Source organism: Anolis carolinensis, chromosome 1 (genome assembly GCF_035594765.1).
Source record: "Anolis carolinensis isolate JA03-04 chromosome 1, rAnoCar3.1.pri, whole genome shotgun sequence".
Taxonomy (NCBI): Eukaryota; Metazoa; Chordata; class Lepidosauria; order Squamata; family Dactyloidae; genus Anolis; species Anolis carolinensis.
This window is the reverse complement of record NC_085841.1, coordinates 77,077,826-77,105,258: the sequence shown is the minus strand read 5'-3', so window position 1 is coordinate 77,105,258 and position 27,433 is coordinate 77,077,826. Positions and strand designations below refer to the sequence as shown.

General features: G+C 39.6%; 1 protein-coding gene across 2 annotated transcripts; it reads right to left on the bottom strand.

The window, feature by feature from the left end:
• Positions 1-14: 14 nt before the first annotated feature.
• ppil4 (peptidylprolyl isomerase like 4) lies at positions 15-27,433 on the bottom strand. Of its 2 annotated transcripts, XM_003224682.4 has the most exons (13): positions 27,279-27,433; positions 25,297-25,364; positions 18,608-18,672; positions 17,111-17,228; positions 14,636-14,778; positions 13,370-13,466; positions 11,734-11,850; positions 10,912-11,036; positions 10,120-10,186; positions 7,886-7,997; positions 5,697-5,793; positions 4,516-4,651; positions 15-2,489 (listed from the first exon to the last, which is right to left on the bottom strand). In XM_003224682.4, exons 1-13 carry the CDS (start codon positions 27,346-27,348, stop codon positions 2,268-2,270), a joined length of 1,437 nt encoding a protein of 478 aa, XP_003224730.1. In that variant the 5' UTR covers positions 27,349-27,433; the 3' UTR covers positions 15-2,267. The 2 variants fall into 2 exon arrangements, with proteins under 2 accessions (XP_003224730.1, XP_062833594.1); XM_062977524.1 differs by lacking the exon at positions 25,297-25,364 and having other exon boundaries at positions 18,608-18,791; positions 27,279-27,388.

Sequence of the window (27,433 nt, the reverse complement as noted above, 5' to 3'; positions counted from 1 at the left end):
GATAAGGTCAGATATTTGCAAAGGTGATTTTATCTTTTATTGAAATATTTATTCATGTCGATATGTTCTGTGTTCCAGAATTTAATTTTTCTATTTCTCTATTGATTTGACAGCTGTCATAACCTAGATTTAGCTATATGCAATGCTTCAGCATTCACATATTTTAAAACTGGCTACAAATCGCATTCCATGCTCCTTGATGCAAAAGGCATAGAGCTGTATCAAAACAATTAGTAAACACAAGATGTCAGGTAGCTCAATTGATGCTTCAGGATGTTGCAGATTGTTCACTTGGAAATAAAAATCAGAATATTTTAGTAATGGGAATTAAAATTAACCAAAGCCCACCTCCATGTATCAGGATAAGTAGAAATTAAGCTGGTTGTTGTAAGAACGTGATCAAGTATTTTGAAACTTCCTCCAAAAGTCATAGCAGATTCCTAAAATCACAGATAAAATGCTTTGGCCAAATTTCATTTAATGCTAGTGGATAATTTTTGTATCTACAAAAGATTGGGGGGGATGGCAGTCAGTTGTAAAGGAGGAGGCGCAACGCAGTGGCTGGGCGCTTCCTGGCACTCATTATGAACCACTCACTATCCATCTGGGCTTCTTGGGGAATGTGAAGCTTGCTTACTTACTTACTCTTTATCCCACCTTTCTTCCCACCGGGACTCAAGAGCAATGACAATGGAGCAGTGAGAACTACTCACACAAAGAGGTATGTGATTTTCCTTAGTGCAAACACTAAACTCACACATCATGTTATTCGGGATGCACAAGCACAGTGCCATTGCTATCTCCTGGTCACTGTTTCACAATACAGGTGAAGATCACGGCTTTTAACTGCTGAACTGTTACAAAAAAATAGTTTTAGTTCTAAGGATTTTAAGTTCAGAATTAAACTTAAGATCCTTAGAACTGCAACTGTTTTTTGTTATATATTTTTACTGGTTTACTTTTAATTGTCTGTTAATTGTCTGTTATGTTTTGTACTGGCATTGAATGTTTGCCGTTTTTACTTTGGAAGCTGCCCTGAGTCCCCTTGGGGAGATAAGATGAGTAAAAAATAATGTTTTTTATTATTATTCTTATTAACAAGTGTGGATCACAGTGTCTAGTGAAGACATCTGGAATTGCAGCAAACTGATGTCAGCCTATCCCTGTAGAATTTTGTAAGTAGGGCTGTGGTTTAAACAAGCATTTCCTTTTTGGCTGGTACTGTATCTGCTTACAGACATCAGCTCTTTCAGTGCAGAAAGAGTCTTGGATTGTAGGTTTCTGTCAATGGGTGGATATAGTTAGATTTTTGAAAGCATTAGCAGCAAGCTAAAAAGCCATATGCTAAGGTGTGTTCCTGTACTGGCTTGTTTGGTTTTGTTTTCTCATTAAGCGTTTACATTTGCTGCAAAACATACTTCTTTGTGAAATATTTTCAATTTTTTTTCTTGGAATAAGGTAGACAGGGCAGGAGAAAGACATGATTTTCTAGATGTCACTGCTGCACTTTCCCAACTGACAGGCACATCACTGCATGCCAACTGGGACCTTCTAGATGGTGTGCAAAGTGTCAGTGAAACTTTTGCCTGCTTGAAGACATTTCTTTTAAAAAGAAGTAGATGCATCCATACAGGAAATTACTCCAGTAGGATCTGAGAAATATAATGAAAACATTGGCCTGCTTCTACGTTATAAATTTTATATTATGAAGCACTGCCTTTACTAGAAAGCCTCACAACAGGAAAGTAATTTAGAGACCTTTTATTACCCGGTTATCATTTCTGCATAGGAAATCAAATACATCATCTTCTGTACACATTCATTTTTTCAATATGTATGCATACAGTGGAAAGTTCTAATATCAAAATACGTATGCATAATGGGATATTCTCTGGTTATATGCAGCTTCCTCTACAGATATGATAACAGAATAGGAAATTAACCATGTCTTACAGTAAACAACCAAATTCATTGCCTCTCACAATTAAAGGCTGACTTTAGGTAATATTCTTTTTGGTGGTAGTGATGGGTAACAGACAGAACACTGCAAATTCCTCATCACTGCTCAAGGAAGGACTTGCCTTCTATGACTCTATGACTACTTGCTCAAATCGAAATGAAAAACAATTTTTTAAACTTCAAATTGTACTAGCATCCACACTGTAAGATGTCCTCTCATAAGGAAGAAATTAATCCGAGGCCTGAACTTTAAGCCTTTTAGGGCAACAGTCTAACTTCTCCATGTCGGGGAAGAGTTTGATTCTCCTTCATCTGTATTTGGACTTGTCCTTATCTTTGGATTTCTTTGGGCTTCTGGATTTCCTCCTCTCCTCATGCTCCCTTTCCCAGGAATCCTCGTGATGTTTATCTTTGGACTTCTTATAGCGATTGTCTCTGTTCCGGGAGTGGCTCCGGCTCCGGCGTTTCTCTCGCTTGTCATTTTTTCTTCTCTCTCTACTGCTTTCTTCTTTGTGCCTCCGATCAGGGTCCTGTTATGGGGAATGGGAATCAAGGTGTTACTTGTATATTATATGGAAGTTTGCACGGCCTAGAAAGGTGTAAGAATAGCTCCAATGCTTTATGTTGTGAATCCCTCTTTCTATTTTGATTCTACAGATTGGATGGGTGCACCAGTTAAGGGGAAGAATGTGTAAGCTAACAGAGTTCACAAGAGTTTCAGTACCTGGAAACAGTTAATTCCACATTGATACAAAGGAAGATCTCATTCTCATTTACACACACACACACACATATATATATATATAAAATTTACAGTACAATCCTCATATCTGTGTTACTGGAATTTCATTTATTCACTTGCAGCAATATATGTACTCTGACCATTTCTAGATCCTTCCGTAAAACTCTATGATATTCTTAGGCTAAAAGCCCTTCATTTCAAAACTGTTTGCTATAATCACTCTCTATCCCTGGTGGATTATGGGGAAAAGGAAAGCAGTAAACTTTCACTTATATTGCTTTTGGATACATTGTTTTTGTTGTGAATTTGTAACTGAACTGAGTTCACTGCAGCATTCATCAATTTCTGAACACGATGTAACTGGACTCCCAACAGAATCACCACTTAGTTTAGCAGGAGGCAAAATCGTATTAAGGGTATAACACACTGTTTCCAAAACATAACATCACTCTTCCTTACATAGTCATGGGGCTTCCCTATCATTTCTCCATCTCTTATCTTTTGCAGGAAGCGTATTCATTAATATTCATGAAATTTTACTTCAAGCTTTCAGTGATGTGTTTACCTTTCTTGAATTTCAGATTGAAAATTTGAAATAGCCTGGTTTTAAAAACCAGCAGTTGGTTGGATTTTAAATCATTTTTAAGCTGTTGTTTTTGGACTAATATTTGCTATTTTGATTTGATACATGAGCTTATTTCTGATGCATACAGAATGCATAACTGTTACTTTCCTATCCTCCCCAGTTTTCTATGCATGTCTATGTATTGGTTAAGAGCAGTACTTTTTGCCTTCTCAGTGTATACATATGTGTCTGTTTAGGGACTTTACTCAAATCAATTTATAATGAAAGTGCTAATCTAACCTACATTAAAATAAATGTCACATAAGTCTAGAGATCTATTTCTAATGCTCTCCACTTCATCTCTGATAGCAGTGGCCAAAATAGTGGCCCAAGCCACAGCCGAGGAGGAGGAGGAGGAGGAGGAGGAGGAGGAGGAGGAGGAGGAGGAGGAGGAGGAGGAGGAAGAAGAGTTCTCTTAGGGCATCTATTCCAACCCCCTTCAGCCAGACAGGAAAACACAGCTCAAAGAGCTCCCAACAGACAGACATCCAGCCTCAGTCCGAAACCCTCTAAAGAAGACTCCACTGGACTCCCGGAAGTCTATACTTCACTAGAGTTGGAAGAGACCCCCTCAAAGGACATTTTGAATTAAGAAAGAAAATCTATTGACAATGATGTTTGTGATGAACCACATGGAGCACCTATAGAGCAAACACTACAAGAATCAACTGTAGTACATAAGAAATGTAAAGGAAACATTTTCACACCTCATTTATACAGCAAAGATTATATGAAACACACACATATACAATATTAAACTCTTATAATGGGTTGCTTTAGCCTTCGGTTCCAAGTAAAACTGAATTCCATGTCACTAAAGGCTGCATGTTTAGGACTAGCTTTCTCCTACATGGGAATATGCTTACATAGACAACATTCTTCAGCCGAGTCCTTGAATAAAGATGCCTATTCACATTAAGTAGATGAGGAACAGACCAAGGCAACAAACTGAGCTTCTGACTGGGATGCAACATGGATACCTGGGACTGATCTTAAGCACTTGTGACTAATAAACATGCAGCTCTGATTTCCACCTCACCCACTAGAACAGGCTGTTAGAAATTGTGGGAGTTGAAGTCCAAAACACCTGAAGGGCCAAAGTTTGCCCATGCCTGTCCTAGCAGAACAGAAACAAGAGTACTTAAAGTAATTAAAACACACTTAATCTGAAAGGGAAAGAATCCAGAACCTTAGATTTTTTGGACCTCTTCTGACCCTCATCACTGTCATCTGAATGGTGGTGTTTCTTCTTCTTCTTGTCAGAGTGCCTATGACTTATTTTGGGTTCTAGCTCCTCATTGTCCAATACAAGGTCATATTTTGAGCTGCCATAATGAGTTAAGGAAAATGTAGGAAAAATCTCACATAATGGAAGTTATGTTTCAATAAGAGCCAATCGTCTTGCAACTCCAGAAAGTATACATGCGATAGAACAAGATCCCAAAGAATGAAATCAAGAATGAAACACTTTGATTCATGCATCTCTGCACTCATATCCTCCTGCTTAAAGCTAGTGATTTTTTAAAACACCCCTTCAAACGTATCTGTGTAAGCCTGATAGGAGCTTGATGTTCCAAAGAGGAGTGTATAAGCAGTGAGCACTAGTCCTGAGAAACACTTCTGCATGTTTATTTATTTGCGATATTTATATACTGCCCTTCTCAGCCCCTCAAAGAGGGGAGTCATGTTGATAGTGATGGCCCACCTTCCTCTGTTGTCAAGCCAGTCTGTCCACAAAGGTAGTCCATATGGCAGCAGTGGTAGAAATGCTCACCGCCAGAGCCACCTAATAATCCATATAGGTAGAATACAAAGACTTGTTTTTGTGCTGAGGAACTTATTATAAAGGATTATTTTTTTCCAGTGTCAAACACTTTCATTTCAACAACAGCTGTAGGAAGGAATTATTCTCTTTCTCAGCTCAAAAGATTTCAATATGACCCAATAGAACGTCTTCAGTGTTTAAGACAAGGAACAACAAGCACACTTTTCTATGTCTTCTAAATCAAACCTGTAGTGCAGCTAAATAAATTAAGTTTACACATATGCATCAAAAACTGAAGAGCAAGTGAGTTCATACGTCCAAACTATCAGCCTTAAGAGAAGAAGTTACTGAGATCTGATATTTATTATAGATGTTTGCAAAATCCATTTAACATGGAGACAAAATACTTTTTATAATTACATCAGATTTATTAGTATCTGATATTCTTCTCCTAAAAATATTTTCTACTTATATTTGTGAGATTATTGCAATAAACCAGAAAGGCATTCCAAAAGTTCTAAGACACCATATATATGGGAGTTGAAGCATGTTTATAATAAAAATATTTCTAACACAACACACAATCATTTAATTCTTAAGGATACTCTTGTTTTGCTTTTGCTTTTTCCTTGAGACCCAGTTTAGAAGTTTTGTCACGATCCTTTTCATATTCTTTGAAATCTTCTTTTGTGTATTTCCCACCTGTTTACAGGAAGTGACAAAGAGATGTTGATTTTTAACGTGAATTCAAATAGGGTTCAAAGAACTCATTCTTTAAAAAAACACTTTGATGTCAGTTTTGTAACCACTGGATGATCTTAATCTTCCAGGAGATATCTGACATAATCCTGCCCTTAGAGAAATAGCTCCTAAAACAAATACATAATAGCTGAAGGTTTTAGAATAGAAATATGTAAGGATTTCTCTGTTCAAATCATATAAAATGAGTCATTATATTCCAGACTTTGAGGAGATGAATCCAACAGGAATTTAGGTCAATAGTCAAGGCTGGGGTTCTGCTACTGGAACTAAAGGGAAACAGGAGGGTGGAAATTTCTGCCTCCACTGAAGCTCTCCCAGTAAGCCCCAAAATGGCTCATGGAGATTGGAAAACATTTTGACATCAACTTTTCGGCAGCTCCAAGGGTTGAAGTGAGGGGAGAAGTTCTGTCATGCTGGTAATGTAGTCAACAGTTTTTCTTTATAAAAATAACAACTTCCTCTCCATTTCCCTGTCGATGTTATGCATGCCACATATTTTTAAATCCTGTCACACAGAGCTCTAAAGAAAGATACCAGATTATGTCTGATCCTGACAACTAAACAGAATCAGCCTTGGTTAGTACTTGGATCGGAGACTGCCAAAAAAATACCAGAGGGAAGAACTTGCAAAACCACTTCTGTGTATTCCATGTCTAAGAAAATCCTGTAAAAAAGTTGTTAGAGATTGACAGGTGACATGAAGATGTTGATGATGATGGCATGTGCTAACAAAATTTGAGAGAAATTCTCAAAGAAGTGCTGCCATCTTATGGTTCAAATTGGCACTTCAATACTGTGACTATACAGAATACTGTAGTTCAATTTTCAAACTAGCTAGAATACACTATCTATCCCATAATGTCTAGAATAGCAAGGCATGCTTTGCCAAGTAAGAAAGTAATGTAATGGAAGGAATATGGAGACCAATAAACAACTGACATTAACAGCAATTCGCAGCAGACGTTCAGCAAGGAAGATAACTAGTGCTGTACTAGGTCATCTGCATGTAGATATAATATAGGTTAACAAGCATTCCTTGCAGACATCAGAGATTATGTTAGAAGCATGCAAACAATTTGGACAATCAGTACTTATCAATGGAATTACAGGATTAAGGGAACAGACTCCAGAAAGTTTGCAAGAACTGAAGAGCGCCCATGCTTCAGAATATTGAGCATTTCATCTTACTGGGACATATGTACAGGAGCACCTCTAGTTATTCCGCGGTGTCCCTTGGGTTCTGCTCCACAAATTGACAGTTTGCCTATGAGACTATCAAGTAATATCCAGAGATTTCCTCTTGGGGCAATATCTAGTGAACAACCTGAAAGCAGGAGGTGTAGTGGTTTCAAAATGCATATATAGCCATGCCTCTCTTCCTCCTATGCATGGACACACATAGCCAAGGCAGCAATGGGACTAAACAGACTACAGGCAGTCCCCAACTTATGAACAAGATAGGTTCTGTAGTTTTCTTCTTAGATTGAATTTGTTTGTAAGTTGGAATAGGCACATTTTAAAAATAAAACTCAAGCCAGTTGGCTGGGGAGGAAGGAAAGGAGCTTGCTGATAGGCTCCCTCACATTCTTCCTCAGCCAAGGCTCTGTTGAGGGGCAAGGGAGGCTGATCAGAAGCCAAAGCTCTCCAGCCATGGCTGGAGACGAGGGGTGAAGGGGCCTGTTGCCAGCTTCCTTCACCAGCCTCCTTCACCTTGACTAGGGAGGAACAGCTAGCTCCACCACTCACCAGCTGGCCAGATGTATCTATAAGTTGTTCGTAAGTCAGATGTCCGTAACTCAGAGACTGCCTGTACTGGATTTTTTTTCCTGGAGACACTAAATACTATTCAATTTGAGAAGATATATCTATTTATAGGGTGTTAACAGGTAAATATTGAATGTCAATAACTTCATAAAAAGTGAATTCAGACGTGACATAAATACTGGTGCTTTTGTCCTCATCTAATGCTTCTCATTTAAGGAGACTACAATAACAGAGTTCAAGACAGGGCACATAAAATAACAAAGGTTACCTTTTCCTTTCCATTTAATCTTTGCAACTGATTGGCTAAAATCCACATGTATTCGCCTGTCATCTATTAATACATTATCCATCTTAAAATAAGCTTTCTCACAGTCTTCCTCCTGGTGTGAATTTTAAGGGGAAAGTTCATGTTAGAAAATAACTTAATAGCCACTTTTGAAGTCTCCCATATGAATGGGAAAAGAATTGTTATAGGCCAGTCTAATAAAGTGCTAAACCATTATGTCCTGCCAAATATATCTAGGATAGAAAATGCCAACAGCTGCCCTGACAAAATATGATGCCATCTATCACTGTAAAATCTTTATAAAATTCAGAAACAAGATACTAAGCACTTCAATATTTTTACATAATTTAAAGAATAGGTGGCACTAGAAGACCATTGTTAATCTGTATCATATAGATTATTTGGTTTATTTATTATGTACTTTTGGCATTGAATGGCTGCTATTTTTTGTTGTGAGCCATCCCGAGCCTCCAGAAGGGAGATGGGTTGGGCTACAATAAAGTTTTATTATAAGTTTTATTATTATCAAATATGTCGTAGCTAAGCTTTAACTTCCCACCTCCCTCTGAAACTCATCTTAAAAGCCAGTCAGCCATCTGGATTGACAGAGGTAATTTCTGGTGGCATGTGAGTAAAGTTAAGGCCCTTACTACACTGGTATATAATCCAGATTATCAAAGCAGATAATCCACATTATCTGCTTTGAACTGAATTTTATGAGTCTACACTGCATATAATCAAATTCAAAGCAGATGTTCTGGATTTTTATGGCAGTGTAGAAGAGGCCTAAGATAAAGGGTTCATAACTGCAGCAGATCCCCAAAGGGCTTCCTGCATTTGTTCTTCATAGCCTTGCTCACTGATGGGAGAGGACTGGTCACACAAGCCTACAGCATCCCATTCTCCAATATAATAAGACCTCCATCACTTCAGAGGGCTGACTGGCTGGCTTTTAAGGTGGACATCTGAACTATTTGTTTTTATGGCAATAGTGTTATGATTACAAATGAGAATATGAAGCAGTTAAAATATCTTAAGTCTAAATCAGGACACTGTAACGGATGAACAGGGTATCAGGCAAATTATTATTATTACTGAGAATATGTTCATCCTGCAAATTAACTCTAATCCTGTTTCTGACTTCTGATTCACAACCTGAATACACTCAAGCTATCAAAATGGTCTCAATGTGCTATCTCTTTACATAGAAAGTCATGACCTTTTTACTGATCCCTTGCAAGGTGATCATTTATTACATTCCAGAAGTTCCTCTTCTTTCTGTAAACAGCAGATTTATGCCTCCAAGTCTCCCTGATAAATTTACACTGTATCCAATGCACTAGATTAGTTTCAATTACTAATCCTTAAGATCCTTAAGAGATCAAAACAGACAAAGCTTGAATATGGAGTACTGGGAGTGTTCAAGGATCTTGTGTTGATGTCTAGAATAACATTTCAAGCAAGATGGTATACAAAGTACCATAGAATCCTGGTTAACTGAGCTCCGGTTAATCGAACGTCCGTATCACCCGAGGCCTCGCCGAGGGCGCCCCTCCCTCTCCCTCTCTCGAGCGAAGGGAAGAGAGGGAGAGGGAGGAGCAAGCGCCCCGGAAGCGCCCCGCCTCTCCCTCTCCTTCTCTCGAGTGAAAGGAGCTCGAGAAAAGGAGAGGGAGGAGGAAGCGTCCCGAAAGCGCCCCGCGATCGCTGCTGCAGCAGCACTCGTGGGCTGCTTCTCTGGGTCGAGCTCTCGCCCCTTGGGAAGCACCCCACGAGCGCTGCTAGGCAGTAGCGCTCGTGGGCTGTTTCCCAAGGGGCGAGCCCTCACCAAGGGTCGTCTCCCTGGATCTCCCTCGGCCAGGCTCTTGCTGGGAGGAAAATGTTTCCTCCAACAATGGCCTGGCCGAGGAAAACCTATGGCACGCTCCTCGTTTCTCGGAGGGACAGGAGCGTGCCATGGGTTTTCCTCGGCCAGGCTACTGCTGGAGGAAACTCTTTCCTCCAGCAAGGGCCTGGCCGAGGGAGATCCGGGGAGACGTCCCTCAGTGAGCCCTCGCCCTATCCGAGCCATTCGGTTATCCAAAATCGGGCCCACCTGTTTATCTCGAATAACTGGGGCTCTACTGTATATCCAAAAGAGAAACAGTGCACATTTTAAAATTAGCTTTTTATATGCCATTATATAAATTAAGCAGCAGTGCATTTTCAAAGTAACACACCTTTTCAAACTCGATGAAAGCATAGCAGAGGGATTCACTGGTTTTCCAATCTCGAATTACTTCACAGCTGAAAAAAATAGAATATTTTCCTTGTTAATAATCAAAAGCAATGACAGTTTAGCAGATGCTATTGGGGAGTAAAATGGACAAGAACCCCCCGCCCCCCAATAGAATTCCGAAGAAACAATCTGCATCAATTTGCCAGGGCTGCTTTAATATTAGTGTTCTTAGTATGCTTCAAAATCAGAAACAGAGGTCCCTTTTCTATACCATAGTCATCCACAATCTAAATACAGATTTCTCCCATACAACATTTCATAAAACATCATAAAATGATATGGCTATTCCAGGGAGTATTTATTCCATTCACAATGTTAGCTAGAGGAACCCAGTATCTCATTCCACTCTTTAAAAACCTAAATGACTTTTGAGTTGATAAATCAAAATGAAAAATAGGTCTGAATTAAGTTAAATGAGATGATTAAGAAAAAAATCATATTTAACAGAAAGTATACTAAGCTTTAAAAATAATCCCAGGATAGACTTTCACAAATATATACCACTGTATTTTCTGCTTGGTAGCACAATTATTTGAGATGCCAAAGAAAGATGTGTTACACTCTTCCAATACATTGCAATAGGAATCAATATTTGGTTCTTTCAGAGGAGAAAATTATCTGGCTGAAAATGACCTCCCCCAAGGATTCAATAATGAAGTATAATTCTACTCAGTGATTCACTAGTAAGCGGTGAATTTTGGACTATAGCCTTGTGCAGATTTTGTATAAGTACCTTTTTATTGGCCCAAACCGAGAGAATATAATTTCAAGGTCCTCGTCAGTTGTTACAGGATTAAGTTTACATACAAAAAGCACGTTTTCTGGTGGTCTGATATCTGCATCAGGTAAGTCTCCAACCTGAAGTATAAAAAGCGATACAAGATAGGATTTGCGGACTTGTTTATGCAGAAATTCTGGCAATTCACATTTATGATCTGAGACATGCTTGCAGAATACACATTTTAAAGGATGTTTAAGAGTGCAATGAAATATGGAAACAATCTATTGTTATTCTGAAACCTTGAAGATAAATGAAAACAGACATTATTGTTTTAGCCCTTTTAAATATTCAATTATTTCACATTCCAAGTGACAAAGTGCAGGAAGACTGTCAAGCTACTTTTCTGAACTTGTAGCTCAAGAACAAGACAAGATTATTCTTGTTATTTGATATTTTGTCATAATATAAAAAAGGTATTTTATACACAGCTATAAATAAGGACACATATTTATGTGTGAAGTTCTTGTTCCTGCAATTGATACATCTATTGAAACTTGCTTACAATCGTGAACTTTTTAAACACAATCTGAGCATTTTGAGAGCATACATTTATATATGTGTGTGTATATATATCTATATTACATTAAAGTTCTCCCATTTATCCTTACCACCCACTAAAACATGAGTTAATTGTTGCTATGAGACAAGACATAGCAAAAATGCATAAAGTGAGTTGGAATTTCAATTTCCATTTATTTAACATGAAATCCTGGGCACATGAAGCATGTTTATTTTGGGATGATTACTTTGGGCAAATATGGCAAACATACTTACCATTTCCAGAAGAATAGCTTGTGTTTTTGCCTCTTTTTCTGCTAGAATTTCTTCCACTTCATCAACAGACCTCCCTTTGAAATCATCGATTTCCTCATCAGCTCCTATTCTTCCACTCTGTCTTATATTAAAATTAATAAAAACAACAGCTATTTAATACTAATCACACATTCTGTCACTGTAACTAAATAAACCAGCAGAAAGGTAAAAGAATGTACCCACATGCTTGAAAGGACAGAACTACAGATATACTTAAGATCACTAGAAATGCACTTCATTGTGTCCACAAAACAGTGGTCAAGACTGTATGAAAGGCCCATAAGAATTACAAATATCGGTCATCCATACATTATGTCTTCATTTCATTTATAGCTCACCTTTCTCCCTGCATAGGGCCCAGGGTGACTGATAAAAAGTTTACAAAAAAGGTGCAGCTAAAAAATCCCTATTAATACAACACCCACACAAAATTAAACAATTATATTAAAAGAATGAAGTTAAAACAGTTTAAAACCCAATGAAAAAGATTATTGCCACTAAACACATTATGTGTCAATTCTCATTTCGCACTTACAATCAGTCTGTAATTTACCACTATGACATCCCTGCTTCCCTTCCTCCCACAGAAAGTCTCTTAAATAGTTAAATCAGGAGAGCTATAGAATACATTAGGTCCTTGAAAGATCGTATCCTACCATCACAGAGAAAATAAGTTTTAACCATTTATTTTAAATAATGTTAATATTTAATTCTATTTCAATGTTCATATGTTTTTCAGGTTTTAAATTGTATTGTATCTATTTTACTGTAAGCTGCTTTGAGTCTCTTCTTTGGAGACAAAGCGGGCTATAATAAATAAATAAATAAATAAATAGAATAAAGGCTATATAATACATACTAGAAACAAGAAGGGCTTTCTAGACGAAGGTAATATCTGCGCGCTTCCACTCAGGGCTTAAACCTGCTTCAGAGTGGGTTAAAGAAACCCGGTCCGAAGTGGGTTTAAGTCCACACACCTTCCCCCAAAATCTGGGCTTTCCCAGGTAGGTATCCCCATGCTATTTCGAAAATTTTCGAGATGGCCTTGGGCCACCCAACACCCCCCCCCCCCCCGCCGCCAAAAAAGCCTTAAAAATAAAAAAAAACGTACCAGGTTGCCATGAGGCTACTCTGGCAGCCCTCCTGGCTCGTAAAAATGATGCACCAGGAGGCAAAAAAGCGAACTGGGCTGTAGAGACAGATTTCTGGGACTGCGACCCCACAGGGCCCATACCCCATTAGACTGGGCTTTTCAGGAAAGCCCAAGTCTAATAGGTTATCTAATTAATTCAGGATAAAGTAGGGTTTTTCCAAATTAATTTGCTTTTAACTGAGACGTCGTTTGGTAAAAGTGCAGGGCCTGCATTTTGAGCTCTGACTGGAAGGGCCCTCAGTTCTTTAAACAGCATGCATTACAAGATATATTTTGTTGCCCTATCTTCGTAATTAACCTTTCAATTTTGTGTTCATTTTTCTGAAAGTCAGAGAAGTAGACTGACATCCTTGGTGTTATTACATTTCTCTGTCTCTTTGTCTTCCTCTTCCCTTCCCCGCCCTCTCCCTTCTATGGTATCACAGGTATAACAGCAACACTCACATCCAACTGTTCTTTTGTAGGCTCTGGTGAACTATCTGGTATTGTCAAACCAGTGGGGTCATCAAACGGATCGTCTAAGATCACTGTATGGTTTATTCTAAATCAGAAATATAAGAAGTGTAGATTCAGGTCACCTTTTACTTGTGAAGTAGATGTATTTGTTGATAAAGCGCACTCATCTACCCACCATCTAATAATCTATAAGCAGATATAGACAAATGAACTTCCAAGGTGTCAGTCAGTCACTCTGTCAGAGTGGTGGCAAGTGGAACATTACTACGCAAACCGCAACAGTAAGTTTATGAAAGATAAAATAAAGTACTTAATTCGTTTACGGAATTCACTGGGATGTTACAGAACACAGAGATGGCCACTGATTCAAGGGTTTAGAGAGACAAGTTCATGGGGTAAAATCTATCAAAATCTTTAGAATGATAACCAAATCAAATTCAAGGCTAAGAGGTAACATGCCCATACATACATGTTCTTGGAAGGCAACATGTGGGAAAGCCTCGTATTGAAATTCCTAGAAGGATCTGGCAGGCCAATGAGGGAAATCATACATTAGACTCACTAGGTCTTTGATTTGATCACATGGGAATATCCTAACATCCAGCTACTTGGTCTGGATACTTATATCTCTATCGCTAAGTTTAAGTAGGTATGTTTGTTTATTCCACAAAGGTTCCTATATGGCTTGATGCATCTGGATGAAACTTGGTACACAGACCCTTCATTACACAATTAAAATACTGATAGAATACTGCTGACCAATGAGTCTGACACTTATAGTGCTCAGAACCAATCACAAGAGGGCACTGGAGTATAGCCATGGATACATTCTACAGGCCTTTTCAGAAGGCCTACATACCAATATAGGCAGGGAAACCCCTTAGGAACCTCTCCAATGGCTGGAGTTTTGCTATGGAAATATTTTGAGACATTTTAAGATAATGAAAAGAAAGGAAAATTGAATGGAGAGGAAGGTGTATGAAGAAAAAGAAGGGAAGAAAGAAGGTAAGGAGGAAAAAAAAGAAAAAAAGGGAAGAAAAGGGAAAGAAAGTAGAGGTGTAGGAGTGAAAGCAAGAGGAAATGAAAGAAAAGAAAGAAGGTGTGTATGAACGAAAGTAAAGGAAGAATAAAAGAAAGAAAAAGAAGAAGGAGAAAGTATATGAGGGAAATGGAGAAAGGAAAGAAAAAGCCACAAACCAAATGCATACCCAAGCAACTTTGGGTTTATATGCTAGTAATACAATAAAGTCAAACCTGATGTCTTGATAGGGAACAAAATCCTTGTCAACGAAGGCCTCATTAATTTTGTTCAATACATCCATGCCTTCTGTTATTTCACCAAACACTGTATGAACACCATCCAAATAATCTAAGTTTTCTCCTGTAGTAATAAGAAACTAGAAAACAGAAATAAAGCACTTTTTAAAAATTAGAAGAATTGTGAATATCTCCATGTAATTCATATTTCATTTGAAAAGTTTGCTAATCCTTTTGAGATAGGGCACGAGAGGCAATACACTGTGATAATATTTTAACTTGTTGGACATTAATTTTATTAATTTTACTCACTGCTTTATCAATGCATTTTGTTATGATCTGTTGTACACTGCCTACAATCTCAGATGAGCCAATATAAAAAGGTTTTGAAATTGTGCAAAATTAGTCCTTGGGATATTCTGTGAATCCTTAGCAACTCTCAAGATAACCTCTCACTACAGCTGAGGTCTGTAAGAAAAAAGAACCGAGTAACAGAGAACAACACTGGCTATTATTCAAAGTGAGTGGAATTACATGCCTTTGACACAGTTTGTGCCATTCTTCAAGATGCACTTCACTTGAAGAAACTTTTAATCTCTCCGTTTCTTAGAAAGGAGAATTACTCATCATAAATACCACAGTCTTAGATGATGAACTTCCGGTCTCCCCCTTAACACACTTTATGGTGATATCTGCACTACTCTCTGCTTGTGCTGGTCAAGAGCAGTATGTTGTCATGGATGACACTCATAATGCTTTTTGTACAGGATAGTATAAAGGTTCCATAGGAGGGGATATGCTATATCTATCCTCCAAACCACTCCAGCAGACTCACTATTTAGCTGCTGCAGCACATACACACACCTCAGTCGTTCAGCACCTGGTGGAAAGTGGAGGGGAGAAACTGGAAAAGAGTCCAGTCTGTCTCCATATGCAGTTGCATACCAATGGCTTCTTCTGCTGAGATCCACTGGATCTTCCAGAGATTTAGCAGATGATGTAATCATTCTGCATCTCAGTTGTGCGAGTTTAATTCAATACTTCTCCATTAGTCACTGAATAATCATGAGGTGAAGGGCTATTACATCTTTCCAAAGAGGGAATGCTATTGCAATGAAACAACAAGTTGGGGGAGGTGGTTGGTCATGCAAAGGGAGGAAGAGAATAACAACTTCTGAAATGACCAGAGAGAAGAGAGTGTACATTGGAATGCCACCTGAATTTGTCATTAACAAGATGCTCACCTAACAATGTCTAAAGGCAATGTATTAGCACATATTAAAACAATTATATCATTTGCTCTTGAGATCTACACAATCCCTCGATATACTTACATATCTCCAGATTTGACACACAATGTGCTGCTAGTTCTCTATTTACAGCCAAGCCCTGTCATAAAACTGCATGTGCTCACATCCGCAAAATGGGATTCAAAACTCAAGGATTTACAACAAGGCATTTCTCAAGTTACAATAGCCATCAAATTAGATTTTTAAAAAACCTCAAATCATCAAGGCAATGCTCTATTACAGGACAGAAACAGTTTAATACAGAACAGATTAAAAAAACACCAAAAAATAATAGAACACCACCTTTGACACATAACAGCTTCCAGCTTGGGACTACACATTATTGACAAACTGCAATCTATTCTAGAAAATGATGCCACATTACATGGATGGCAAGTCTTACAGAATATACATCCATAACAGAACACATGACAGATAGTCATTAAGGAACAAGATCCTGCTACCAACCTAGATGCTACACCATTCACTGACAAAATAATTCATTGCACAAAAACAAGATCTTCAGTATTTCTTTTTGTACCTTAGAAATTGACATTCCACAGCACTGTTTCACATCTTTCTTGGACATTTTCTTAACTGTTACTTAAGTAAATGCTTCCATAACCATAGCCTTACCATTAGTACTGCCTTTTTGAGCATTTTAAAACTACAGTATGGACTATGGACCAACTGCTTGACAGATCTCATAGTCTTACACTACTTCATGAAGGTTTGTCATCTAAGTTACAATTTTTATCTTTCTAATCCTATTTCACTGTCAGTCTTATATTCCAATATACCTTTAACTGTATCACCTGCTCCACTAATGCATCTGAAAAAGTCAACTGATATCTGTGAAAGTTCAAGCTAAAATAAATCGACACACAGCTACTCGAGTTTAAAAAATGCATCTAAAGGCAAGACTGACAGCCAGGAACAATCTACTACAAGACAGACCAACCAAAAAAAAAGTCAGAAGACAACTAGATCTCATTTACAGCCCACAGATGAGACCATTTAAATCATAATCAAACAGCTACAACCAATTCTGGGAAATAGTATAAATCACCTACATCAGGACACTTAACATAGATGGAAATACAGGAACAAACCTTGGCACCAAAGGAAAACTTTCAGCCTATAGTCATCACAATGGTTATTTATCACAATAATGTGAACTGACCTGAGATCCATGCTGATCACTGCCGTTGTTCACCATTGACACTGTCCCCTTTTTCTTGTGTTTGATTCTTGGAACTTTTTCTGCTTCAAAAAACCTAGCTTGGTCTCCATACAATTTGCTGAAACATACACACAGACATTAAAAGTTAGAAAATTGCCAAAACGTTATATTTTACTGATTTCAGCCAAAAGCAATTTGCTGACTTTGCAACATACAGTATACCTAGCTACATGTTCGTGTGATCATTTATAGCTTATTTCTTGGTATCTGTCATTTTACATTCATTTCTCAATCCTCTACAAATGAGGACCCTCACTCTTGCAAGAGTTCTGTGTACAATAAACAGGACCCCAGGAGAGATTCTCCACTTTCACATTTGTGCTCAAAGATTGCTTTTGATTTAGCAAACACAATGAGTGCATGGATCTTCCTAGTTAACGAGGTCTATCTGTACAATGATGTGATGATCTTTAATCTATTGCCTACCCAAAATCTATACAAGCAGGGGAAATATATATACATGAGATGTGTGTGTGTGTGTATACACACACACATTTCCTGCATTTATAAATTTCTAGGTAGCCAATACACCAAAGATTTCCAGCTAGCCAATACATTTGCTTGTATTATAAAGTCTCTTGCTAGACTGTTGAATACAGTTTAAGATGTGGGGGAAGTGGAAGTGGAAGGGAATAAAGAAGATTTGTGCCAGCGATATATTGAAGGCATTGTCTGCTTTGCTTTGCCAAGTTTATATTATTTTCCAACAATGAAAGGACTTATTTAGCAACCTAGGAATCAGATCCATAAAACATATAGAGATTTTGCTTGTGTCTCATGTTGCCTCCAGAGCACAACACTCTAAGAGGGAAGCTCATTTTCATCTCAGACTGTTAGGTCACAATGCAGATGGAAAGTCCAGGTTGATACTTTTTCATTTCATTAACATAATTTCAAGTAGCTTTTGGGATGCATCCCCCTTCCTTGATCTTGGTGCTTTTCAAAAGAAGCAAGTGTACCTACAGAAGTTTCAAAGGCGTGACATTGTCCTTTAGAATAAGGTAAGTATTACATCTTGTCTTAATCACACAGAAAAATCAGATTTTAAATCTAAATATGACTTTCTGGTCACTTCTGTTTTATCCACGAGAGGCTGGGATGGATTGAGGGAGCTCGCAGGAAATATCCTCTGGACCCTCTGAAGTTGTCTGCTGATGTTTTGACACAACTGAAATAGTTAACCAAGTACAGAGTCTCCTCGGGGAGACTGGGAGGGTTACAAATAAGTTAGATTATTATATTATTACAATGAAGCTCCTCTCTTCGGGAAAACTCCAGGACAGTCCAGATAAAACATATCAGTGCCTCAAATGAAACTTAATTAACTAATGGAGAGCCAAATCCAATGAACCTTTACTTGAGTCCACATCCCAGGGCATTGAAAGGGACTTGTTTCCAGCTAGATATGCATATGAAAAAAGCTTAAATGACACTCACCAAAAGATGGATTCGCCTCCACGCCCAGTGCCCTGAGGGTCTCCAGTTTGCACAATAAAGTCTCTCTGAAATAGCATAAGGCATAAAGGTATCCTGATATTACTTGTTTTATTTATTTATTTACGATACTTTTACCCTGCCTTTCTCACTCCGGTGGCTTCACAATGTGACAATAATTCAATGCCTTTAAAACAAATACAAAATAGACATTTAAATAATAATACTAAACATTAAAATACAATTAAGTAATTAAAACTAACTCTGACAACAGAGTGAATCACGTGATCCAAAAGCGTGATCCGGGCCATTCCATAGGCCATTTCCTTGTCTTCATGTCTCTTACTGCACCAAATTCAACATGATTTGGCAAAAGGTTGTATAGTCTGACCATAACTGTATTGTCCTGCTAGTTTTCTCATTTTTACAAACTGAAGGGACAAGTTGAGAGGGGCACACATGCATATCTCCTAGTGTCAGATACAGTATTTTTCTTTATTGCACACCCAGTGTAAGGGGGGCACTGCCCTTCTGCTTTCACCCCTTCTTTCTTTTCCCCTCCCCTCATAACTTTTCTGCTTTCCTTTCTCTTTGTTCTCTTTCTATTTCTTTCTTACCCCTTCCATCCTTTACCATTTCTTTCTTTCCCTTCTTTTTCTCTTTCTTTTCTTCCTTTCCCTCCCTTATCCAACTCTGAGAAGGCCTACTTCACAACAGCTCTCTTTGTGGCTCCTCCCTCCCTTTCATACACACATCACCTTTCTTTTCCAGTGACCACGCAAAGGGCCACTTCACCTAGCAACAGCCTTTGCGGTATAAACAGACGGATGGGCATACTTTGACTACAATCTATATATATAAAAGAGTGATGGCATCAGGGCAGTGGACAAAACAACAAAAGTACAGGCCCCCCAACCTCGAAATTTGACAACACAACCCATCATCCACGGCTCTAGGTTGATACAACAAAAAGAAAAGAAAAATAAAGTCCTAATTAGAGGGAGAGCAATAATTGTTTTTATCCAATTGCTGCCAGTTTAGAGGGCTAATCTCTGCCCACTTGGTTGCCTAGCAACCAGCCAAGGGACAGCCAGGCTTCAGTTAGGGGACAGGCAGATGTAGGCCTCACTTAGACTTCTTCCACAGATTATCTGATTTTAACTGGATTATATGGCAGTGTAGACTCAAGGCCCTTCCACACAGCTATATAACCCATTTATAATCTTATATTATCTGCTTTGCACTGGATTATCTTGACTCCACACTGCCATATAATCCACTTCAGTGTGCATTTTATACAACTGTGAAAAAGGGGCCTCATATAATCCAGTTCTAAGCAGATAATAGAAGATTATCAATATACAGTAGAGTCTCACTTATCCAACATAAACAGGCCGGCAGGATAAGTGAATATGTTGGATAATAAGAAGGGATTCAGGAAAAGCCGATTAAACATCAAATTAGGTAATCGTTTTACAAATTAAGCACCAAAACATCATGTTATACAACAAATTTGACAGCAAAAGTAGTTCCATGCGCAGTAATGCTATGTAGTAATTACAGTAGAGTCTCACTTATCCAACACTCGCTTATCCAATGTTCTGGATTATCCAATGCATTTTTGTAGTCAATGTTTTCAATATATTGTGATATTTTGGTGCTAAATTCATAAATACAGTAATTACTACATAGCATTACTGTGTATTGAACTACTTTTTCTGCCAAATTTGTTGTCTAAGATGATATTTTGGTGCTTCATTTGTAAAATCATAACCTAATTTGATGTTTAATAGGCTTATCCTTCATGCCTCCTTATTATCCAACATATTCGCTTATCCAATATTCTGCCAGCCTGTTTATGTTGGATAAGTGAGACTCTACTGTACTGTATTTACAAATTTACCACTAAAATATCACAATGAATTTAAAACACTGACTACAAAAACATTGATTATGAAAAGGCAGACTGCGTTGGATAATCCAGAACATTATATAAGAGAATGTTGGATAAGTGAGATTCTACTTTAATATGAAATAATTACTGGGATAGAATAATGCAGAACAATATAATCTCTAAAACCAGGACAGTAAATAAACAGGGGAATTCCACACAGGAAACAATCAGGGCCAGCTAACACCTCCCAACAAAGTATTCCCATCATCAAAGTCTGGCAAATCCTGTTTTCTCAGGGCCACAGACAGTAGACGAACATAAAATATTGCAAACAACACCACTCTGAAAACAAGGGAATTCCAGACAGGAAAGAATCAGGGCCAGCTAACACCTCCCAACAAAAAATTCACTCAGGGAGGAAGCAGCCAGGCTTTAAAGCTGCAAGGCCATTACATCCTAATCATTTTTCCTAATTGCAGCATTCATACTTGCCTCCAACAGACAAAAAAAAACCAATCAGAAATATTGTATATTCACAACCTTTAGGAAATAATATCCCCTGATGGCGCAGCGTGTTAAAGCGCTGAGCTGCTGAACTTCTGGACCGAAAGGCCACAGGTTTGAATTGGGGGAGCGGAGAGAGCCCCCACTGTTAGCCCCAGCTTCTGCCAACCCAGAAGTTCAAAAACATGCAAATGTGAGTGCATCAATAGGTACTGCTCTGGCGGGAAGGTAACGCCGCTCCATGCAGTCATCCCACATGACCTTGGAGGAGTCTACGGACAACGCCGGCTCTTCGGCCTAGAAATGGAGATGAGCACCAATCCCCAGAGTCAGACACGACTGGACTTAATGTCTGGGGAAAACCTTGACCCTTGACCTTAACTACCACCAATTCCTCAATACTTTATTTCCCAGACCACCAGACTTCGCCACAGCAACGCGTGGCCGGGCACAGCTAGTCTATATATATAAAATGATAAAGTTGCGGGCGCAGTGACTATAACAACAAAACTAAACATCCCAGAAATATGAAACTTGGCAACACAATGCAAAAGCCTTGCCTCCCGGTTACAACAACACAATCACACCACAAAACCACAATCCGGACCCACAAAACTCACAACAACACATCATGACTATAACAACACAACTAAACGCCCTAGAAATACAAAACTTGGCAACACAACGCAAAAGCCTTGCCTCCCGGTTGTAACAACACAATCACACCACAAAACCACACTGGACCCACAAAACTCACAACAACGCATCGTGACTATAACAACACAACTAAACGCCCCAGAAATACGAAACTTGGCGACACAACACAAAAGCCTTCCCTCCCGGTTGAAACAACACAACCATACCACAAAACCACAATCCGGACCCATAAAACTCACAACAATGCATCGTGACTATAACAACACAACTAAACGCCCCAGAAATACGAAACTTGGCACACAACTAAACGCCCCAGAAATACAAAACTTGACAACACAACGCAAAAGCCTTGCCTCCGGGTTGTAACAACACAACCACACCACAAAACCACAATCTGGACCCACAAAATTCACAACAACGCATCGTGACTATAACAACACAACTAAACGCCCCAGAAATACAAAATTTGACAAAACAACGCAAAAGCCTTGCCTCCAAGTTGTAACAACACAATAACACCACAAAACCACAATCCAGACCCACAAAATTCACAACAACGCATCGTGACTATAACAACAGAACTAAACGCCCCAGAAATACGAAACTTGGCAACACAACACAAAAGCCTTCCCTCCCAGTTGTAACAACACAACCACACCACAAAACCACAATCTGGACCCAAAAAACTCACAACAACGCATTGTGACTATAACAATACAACTAAACCGGATGGATATCTGTCTGAAAGGTTTGGGTGGGTTCTTCCTCCATGACAAAAAGAAAGAAAGGGGTTGGACTGGATGCAAACTACAAATTCCAGCACCCCATGGCATGGGGTCCATGCATTTTAATTAAAGGCCTCTTCCTTCTCCCTTTCCCTGCCATCCAACCCATTGACCCAGTTCCATGGCTCCACAGGCAGGAAAGGCTGGGACGAATAGAACGAAGGAAGGAGGGAGGGAAGGGAAGTGAAGGAACGCCAAGTACAAGAGCCCTCCCTCTCTGCCCGGAAGGCCAAGAGCAAAAGGGAGAGAAAGGCCATTGATCCGGTTATATTTACCCTCCTTTTTGACCAGTGTGTTCTTATCAGCGAGCTCAGGATCAGAGCAGAGAAAGGGAACAGCATAGGAATAAAGGAAACAAGGAGAGCACCCACTCTATCTGTCCATCCACTCATCTATCCATCCACTCACCCACTAATAATAAACACCTACACAGGCAAGAATCAGCCATGCACTGAGTCTACAAGGCCATTCAGTGCTCATCCACCTCCCCAATCCCTACATTCACACTTCGCCTCCAAAAAAACAATTACAATAATAACAATGACAACAACAACAATAAGAATCAACACCATCACAGGCAAGAAGCAGCCAGGCCTTGAGGCTGAGAGGCCAGTCAGTGCTACACTGGGCCTCCAAAAAACAATACAGTAGCATCTAACTTATCCAGCCTTCATGACCTCTACAACAACAATAATAATAAACACCTACACAGGCAAAAAAAAAAAAAGACTATTGTACCACAATAAGATGTAAACCGCACTCAGCAGAATCAGACGTCACGATTAGCAACAAACCAAAGACAACAGGGATCTCAAGCAATTATCAATCAACACAAAAATTGAAGAAGGTAACAGACTTCAAATACTACTACTAATGTGAGTATAAAGAAGGGTGGAGATCACAGCATAAATACAACCAAATGTAGACTGACCAACACCACCAGACTAAGCCACAGCAACGCGTGGCCGGGCACAGCTAGTAATAATATAATAATTTTATTTTTGTATGCCGCCTCCATCTTCCTGAAGGGACTCAGAGCGGCTTACATGGGGACAAGCCCAATCAGACCATAACATGGTAAAATAAACAATTTAAAACACACTGGACTATTGGATTATGACCTGTTAGGATCATAACCTATTGGGTAGCAGAGATTCAGAGGTGTTCCTTTAGTTTATTGGGTAATGGAAGATCACTGGGCTCATAAATCTCTTGTTTCTATTCAACGGTCTCAGCAGACAAAGATTCAAGTAAGCTTCTTTAAGATAACGTGTTTGGTTTACTCATAACTTCATTTATTTAAATATTTATTTATTTATTTACAGCATTTGTATTCCGCCCTTCTCACCCCGAAGGGGACTCAGGGCGGATCACATTACACATATAGGCAAACATTCAATGCCTTTTAACATAGAACAAAGACAAGACAAACATAGGCTCCGAGTAGGCCTCGAACTCATGACCTCCTGGTCAGAGTGATTCATTGCAGCTGGTTGCAGCTGTCAGGACCCTGGCTGCAGAGCACCAATAACCTTACACAGAGGCCAGTCTCTATCTAATATCTTTATTAAAGAAATATATAAAATCAATAAAAACAAGTGAAGAATATAGTTCAGAAGCAGACCTTTCAGATGAGGTCAAATATAGTCCAGAAATGTATTGTCCAAGATAAGATATTAGAGTTCAAAGTTTTAATCCACTTGACCGAAACACACACTTTGCCAAGCAATAGTGTGGGGAAATAACAGAGTCTTTAAAGTCCAATGAAGCTTGACAACAAGGCTGGAAATAAACTTGATTCTTGGCTAGATCCGTGACTGAAGACGAGGCAAACATGAAGCATGAAACAGAGTCCGTGGTAAAACCGTGAGACAGGGCAAGGCTTGAAGCTTGATCCGGGAAGCAAGGAACTGGGATTACGAAGTCCACACACGATCTCTCTCCTCAAGCTGATCAATTGACTCCGCAAAGAATCCCTCGCGCCAAACACCTATATTGGGTCTCGTTTTCCCGCCAACAGAACTCTTTCCCTAGAGAACGAGAAGCGAAACCCAACTCTGTCCAGATGCATGACTCCTTAGAATTTCCCAAGGGAAGCAGACCTAATCAGCCATTTGTTTGGCAGCGATTCTCAGGCTTCTCCGATTAGCCTCCCTGACTCCCCTATCTTTAGAATAATTTTCCCTCCTGGAAAACGGGGGGGAGTTCTGCCCAAGGCCTGTTTGGCTGAATTCTTGAGGGCAAACATCAACATCCTGCAGGTGAAGAGACTCCGGCTCTTGCTGAACCGGCGAAAACCCCATGTTTTCCTCTTCGTCTGCCACAATAGTACTAGGAACAGGACTACAAGGCCCATGAGTCATCACAGCAGCTGGCTTGCTCTCCAGTCTGCACCACAGCCCGGGCCTACAATTACATTGCTTGTCATCTTAAACTTAAATACGTTTCAGTTTGTTTCTTTAACTTATAGTCTTTAACAATCTCTTAAAAACTATATTGCTCTTTACAGCTCTCTTTCATAACAGTCTACTTCCAAAGGAGTCAAGCCTCAACTGTCTTCTAACTCCTCTAACACTGGCTTCTGTACTCAAACAGAATCAAGCCTCAACTGTCATTCCTCAACTGACATCCTTTTAAACTGCATTCTAAACAGTCACTGAACCAGTCACATGGTCTGCAGCCTCAAGTACACAGAGCTAAGAAAACTGCAAACCAAACAAGACATACACTTCAGGAAATAAATTGGCACATTATAACACAGACAAAACATTAAATTGAGGAGGCTTGAGAAAGTTGCTATCTCCAACATGTTGGGGGGAAAAAACAGAAAACAAAAGTTTAAAAAACTTTACCTGTACACTATGTATAAGGCAATAGTTATAGTACTTGATCTTGCAAAGTTTCAGAAAATTTAGACAGGCTGCAAAGAAAAAAAAAAGAAATAATTGAAACGCTTTGTATAGAATAATACAATCATAGAATTGGAAGAGACCTCATGGGTCATCCAGTCCAACCCCCTGCCAAGAAGCAGGAAAATCACATTCAAAGCACCCCCGGCCATCCAACCTCTGTTTAAAAGCCTCCAAAGAAGGAGCCTCCACCACACTCTGAGGCAGATAGTTCCGCTGCTGAAGAGCTCACAGTTAGGAAGTTCTTCCTAATGTTCACGTGGAATCTCCTTTCCTGTAGTTTGAAGCCATTGTTCTGCGTCCTAGTCTCCAGGGCAGCAGAAAACAAGCTTGTTTCTTCCTCCCTATGACTTCCTCTCACATATTTATATGTGGCCATCATGTCTCCTCTCAGCCTTCTCATCTGCAGGCTAAACATGCTCAGCTCTTTAAGCCGCTCCTCATAGGGCTAGTTCTCCCTACCCTTGATCATTTTAGTCATCCTCCTCTAGACACATTCCAGCTTGTCAACATCTCTCTTAAATTGTGGTGCCCAGAATTGGACGCAGTATTACAGGTGTGGTCTGACCAAGGCGGAATAGAGTAGTAGCATGACTTCCCTGGATCTAGACACTACACTCCTATTTATGCAGGCCAAAATCCCATTGGTGTTTTAAGCTGCACATGACATTTTTGGCTCATGTTTAACTTGTTGTTCACAGGGACACCAAGATCTTTTTCACATGTACTGCTGTCAACGCAGGCATCCCCCATTCTGTATCCTCGCATTTCATTTTTTCTGCCCAAGTGGATATATTTCAAAGATAAATGAGCTCTTGCTAATTTCCTTCAAAACTGAACAAAAGTAGATGGCAAGATGGGCTGTTTGAAATAAACTGTATACCACAAAACCTGTCACTGCAAAAACTGAAAAGTCTCAAATCAACTTTACAGTCAAATCAACTGAAAACAATAAGTAACAGCAACAGATCTTTTATAGATTTCATCAGACAACTTTCTGAGAAACATAAAAGAAAGAGCTCCTTTGACTCCGGTCATGTCCAAGAGTTGTGACATCCACTGTGCCGTCTTCCTTACTTTTCTTCAACAAAAGCCTGACAGCAAGAAACGTAGTACACTTGGGATGCATCTACATTTGGTATGGGCAAACTTCAACTCTCCAGGTGTTTTGGACTTCAACGTCCACCATTCCTAACAGCCGGTAGGAATGGTGGGAGTTGAAATCCAAAACATCTGGAAGGTCAAAGTTTGCCCATGCCTGGTCTACACTGTAGAATAGATGCAGTATGATATCACTTCAATTGCCACGACACAATGCTATGGAGAGGCGCCAGCACTATTGGGCAGAAAAGGCTAAGGGTCTTGTAAATCTACAACTCTCAGGATTCCTTAGCATTGCGCCATGGCAGCTGAAGTGGCCTCAAACTGCACTAATTCAATGTATTGTCGAAGGCTTTCATGGCCGGAATCACTGGGTTGCTGTGAGTTTTCCAGGCTGTATGGCCATGTTCCAGTAGTACGTTTTGCCCGTATCTATGGCAGGCATCCTCAGAGGTTGTCAAGTCTGTTGGAAACTAAGCATGGGATGTTTAGATATCTATGGAAGGTCCAGGGTGGGAGAAAGAATTGTCTGCTTGAGGCAAGTGTGAATGGTGCAATTGGCCAGCTTGATTAGCATTGAATGGCCTTGCAGCTCCAAGGACTGGCTGATTCCTGCCGGGGGGGGGGATCATTTGTTGGGAGGTGTTCTTAAATAAAGAACAACACTCTGGAAAGTGGGGAATTCCAGATATGAAACAACCAGGGTCTGCTAATCACCTCCCAATAAAGGATTCCCACAGGCAGGAAGCAGCCAGGCTTTGAAGCTGCAAAGTTATTCAATGCGAATTAAGTGCTAATTCGGTTTGCCCGCCTTCCCGCCTCACCTCGCGGCCTCTCCTCGGTATACAGGTCGACAACCAGGTCCCCCAGCGTCGTTTCCAAGAGAACGGCCATCGCTCCCTCGCCTTCCTCCGCCACTCCTGCCAATCACCCTTTGTTCCGGAAGGAAACCTCTCCAGGCTTCCCGCCTTAACGGAAG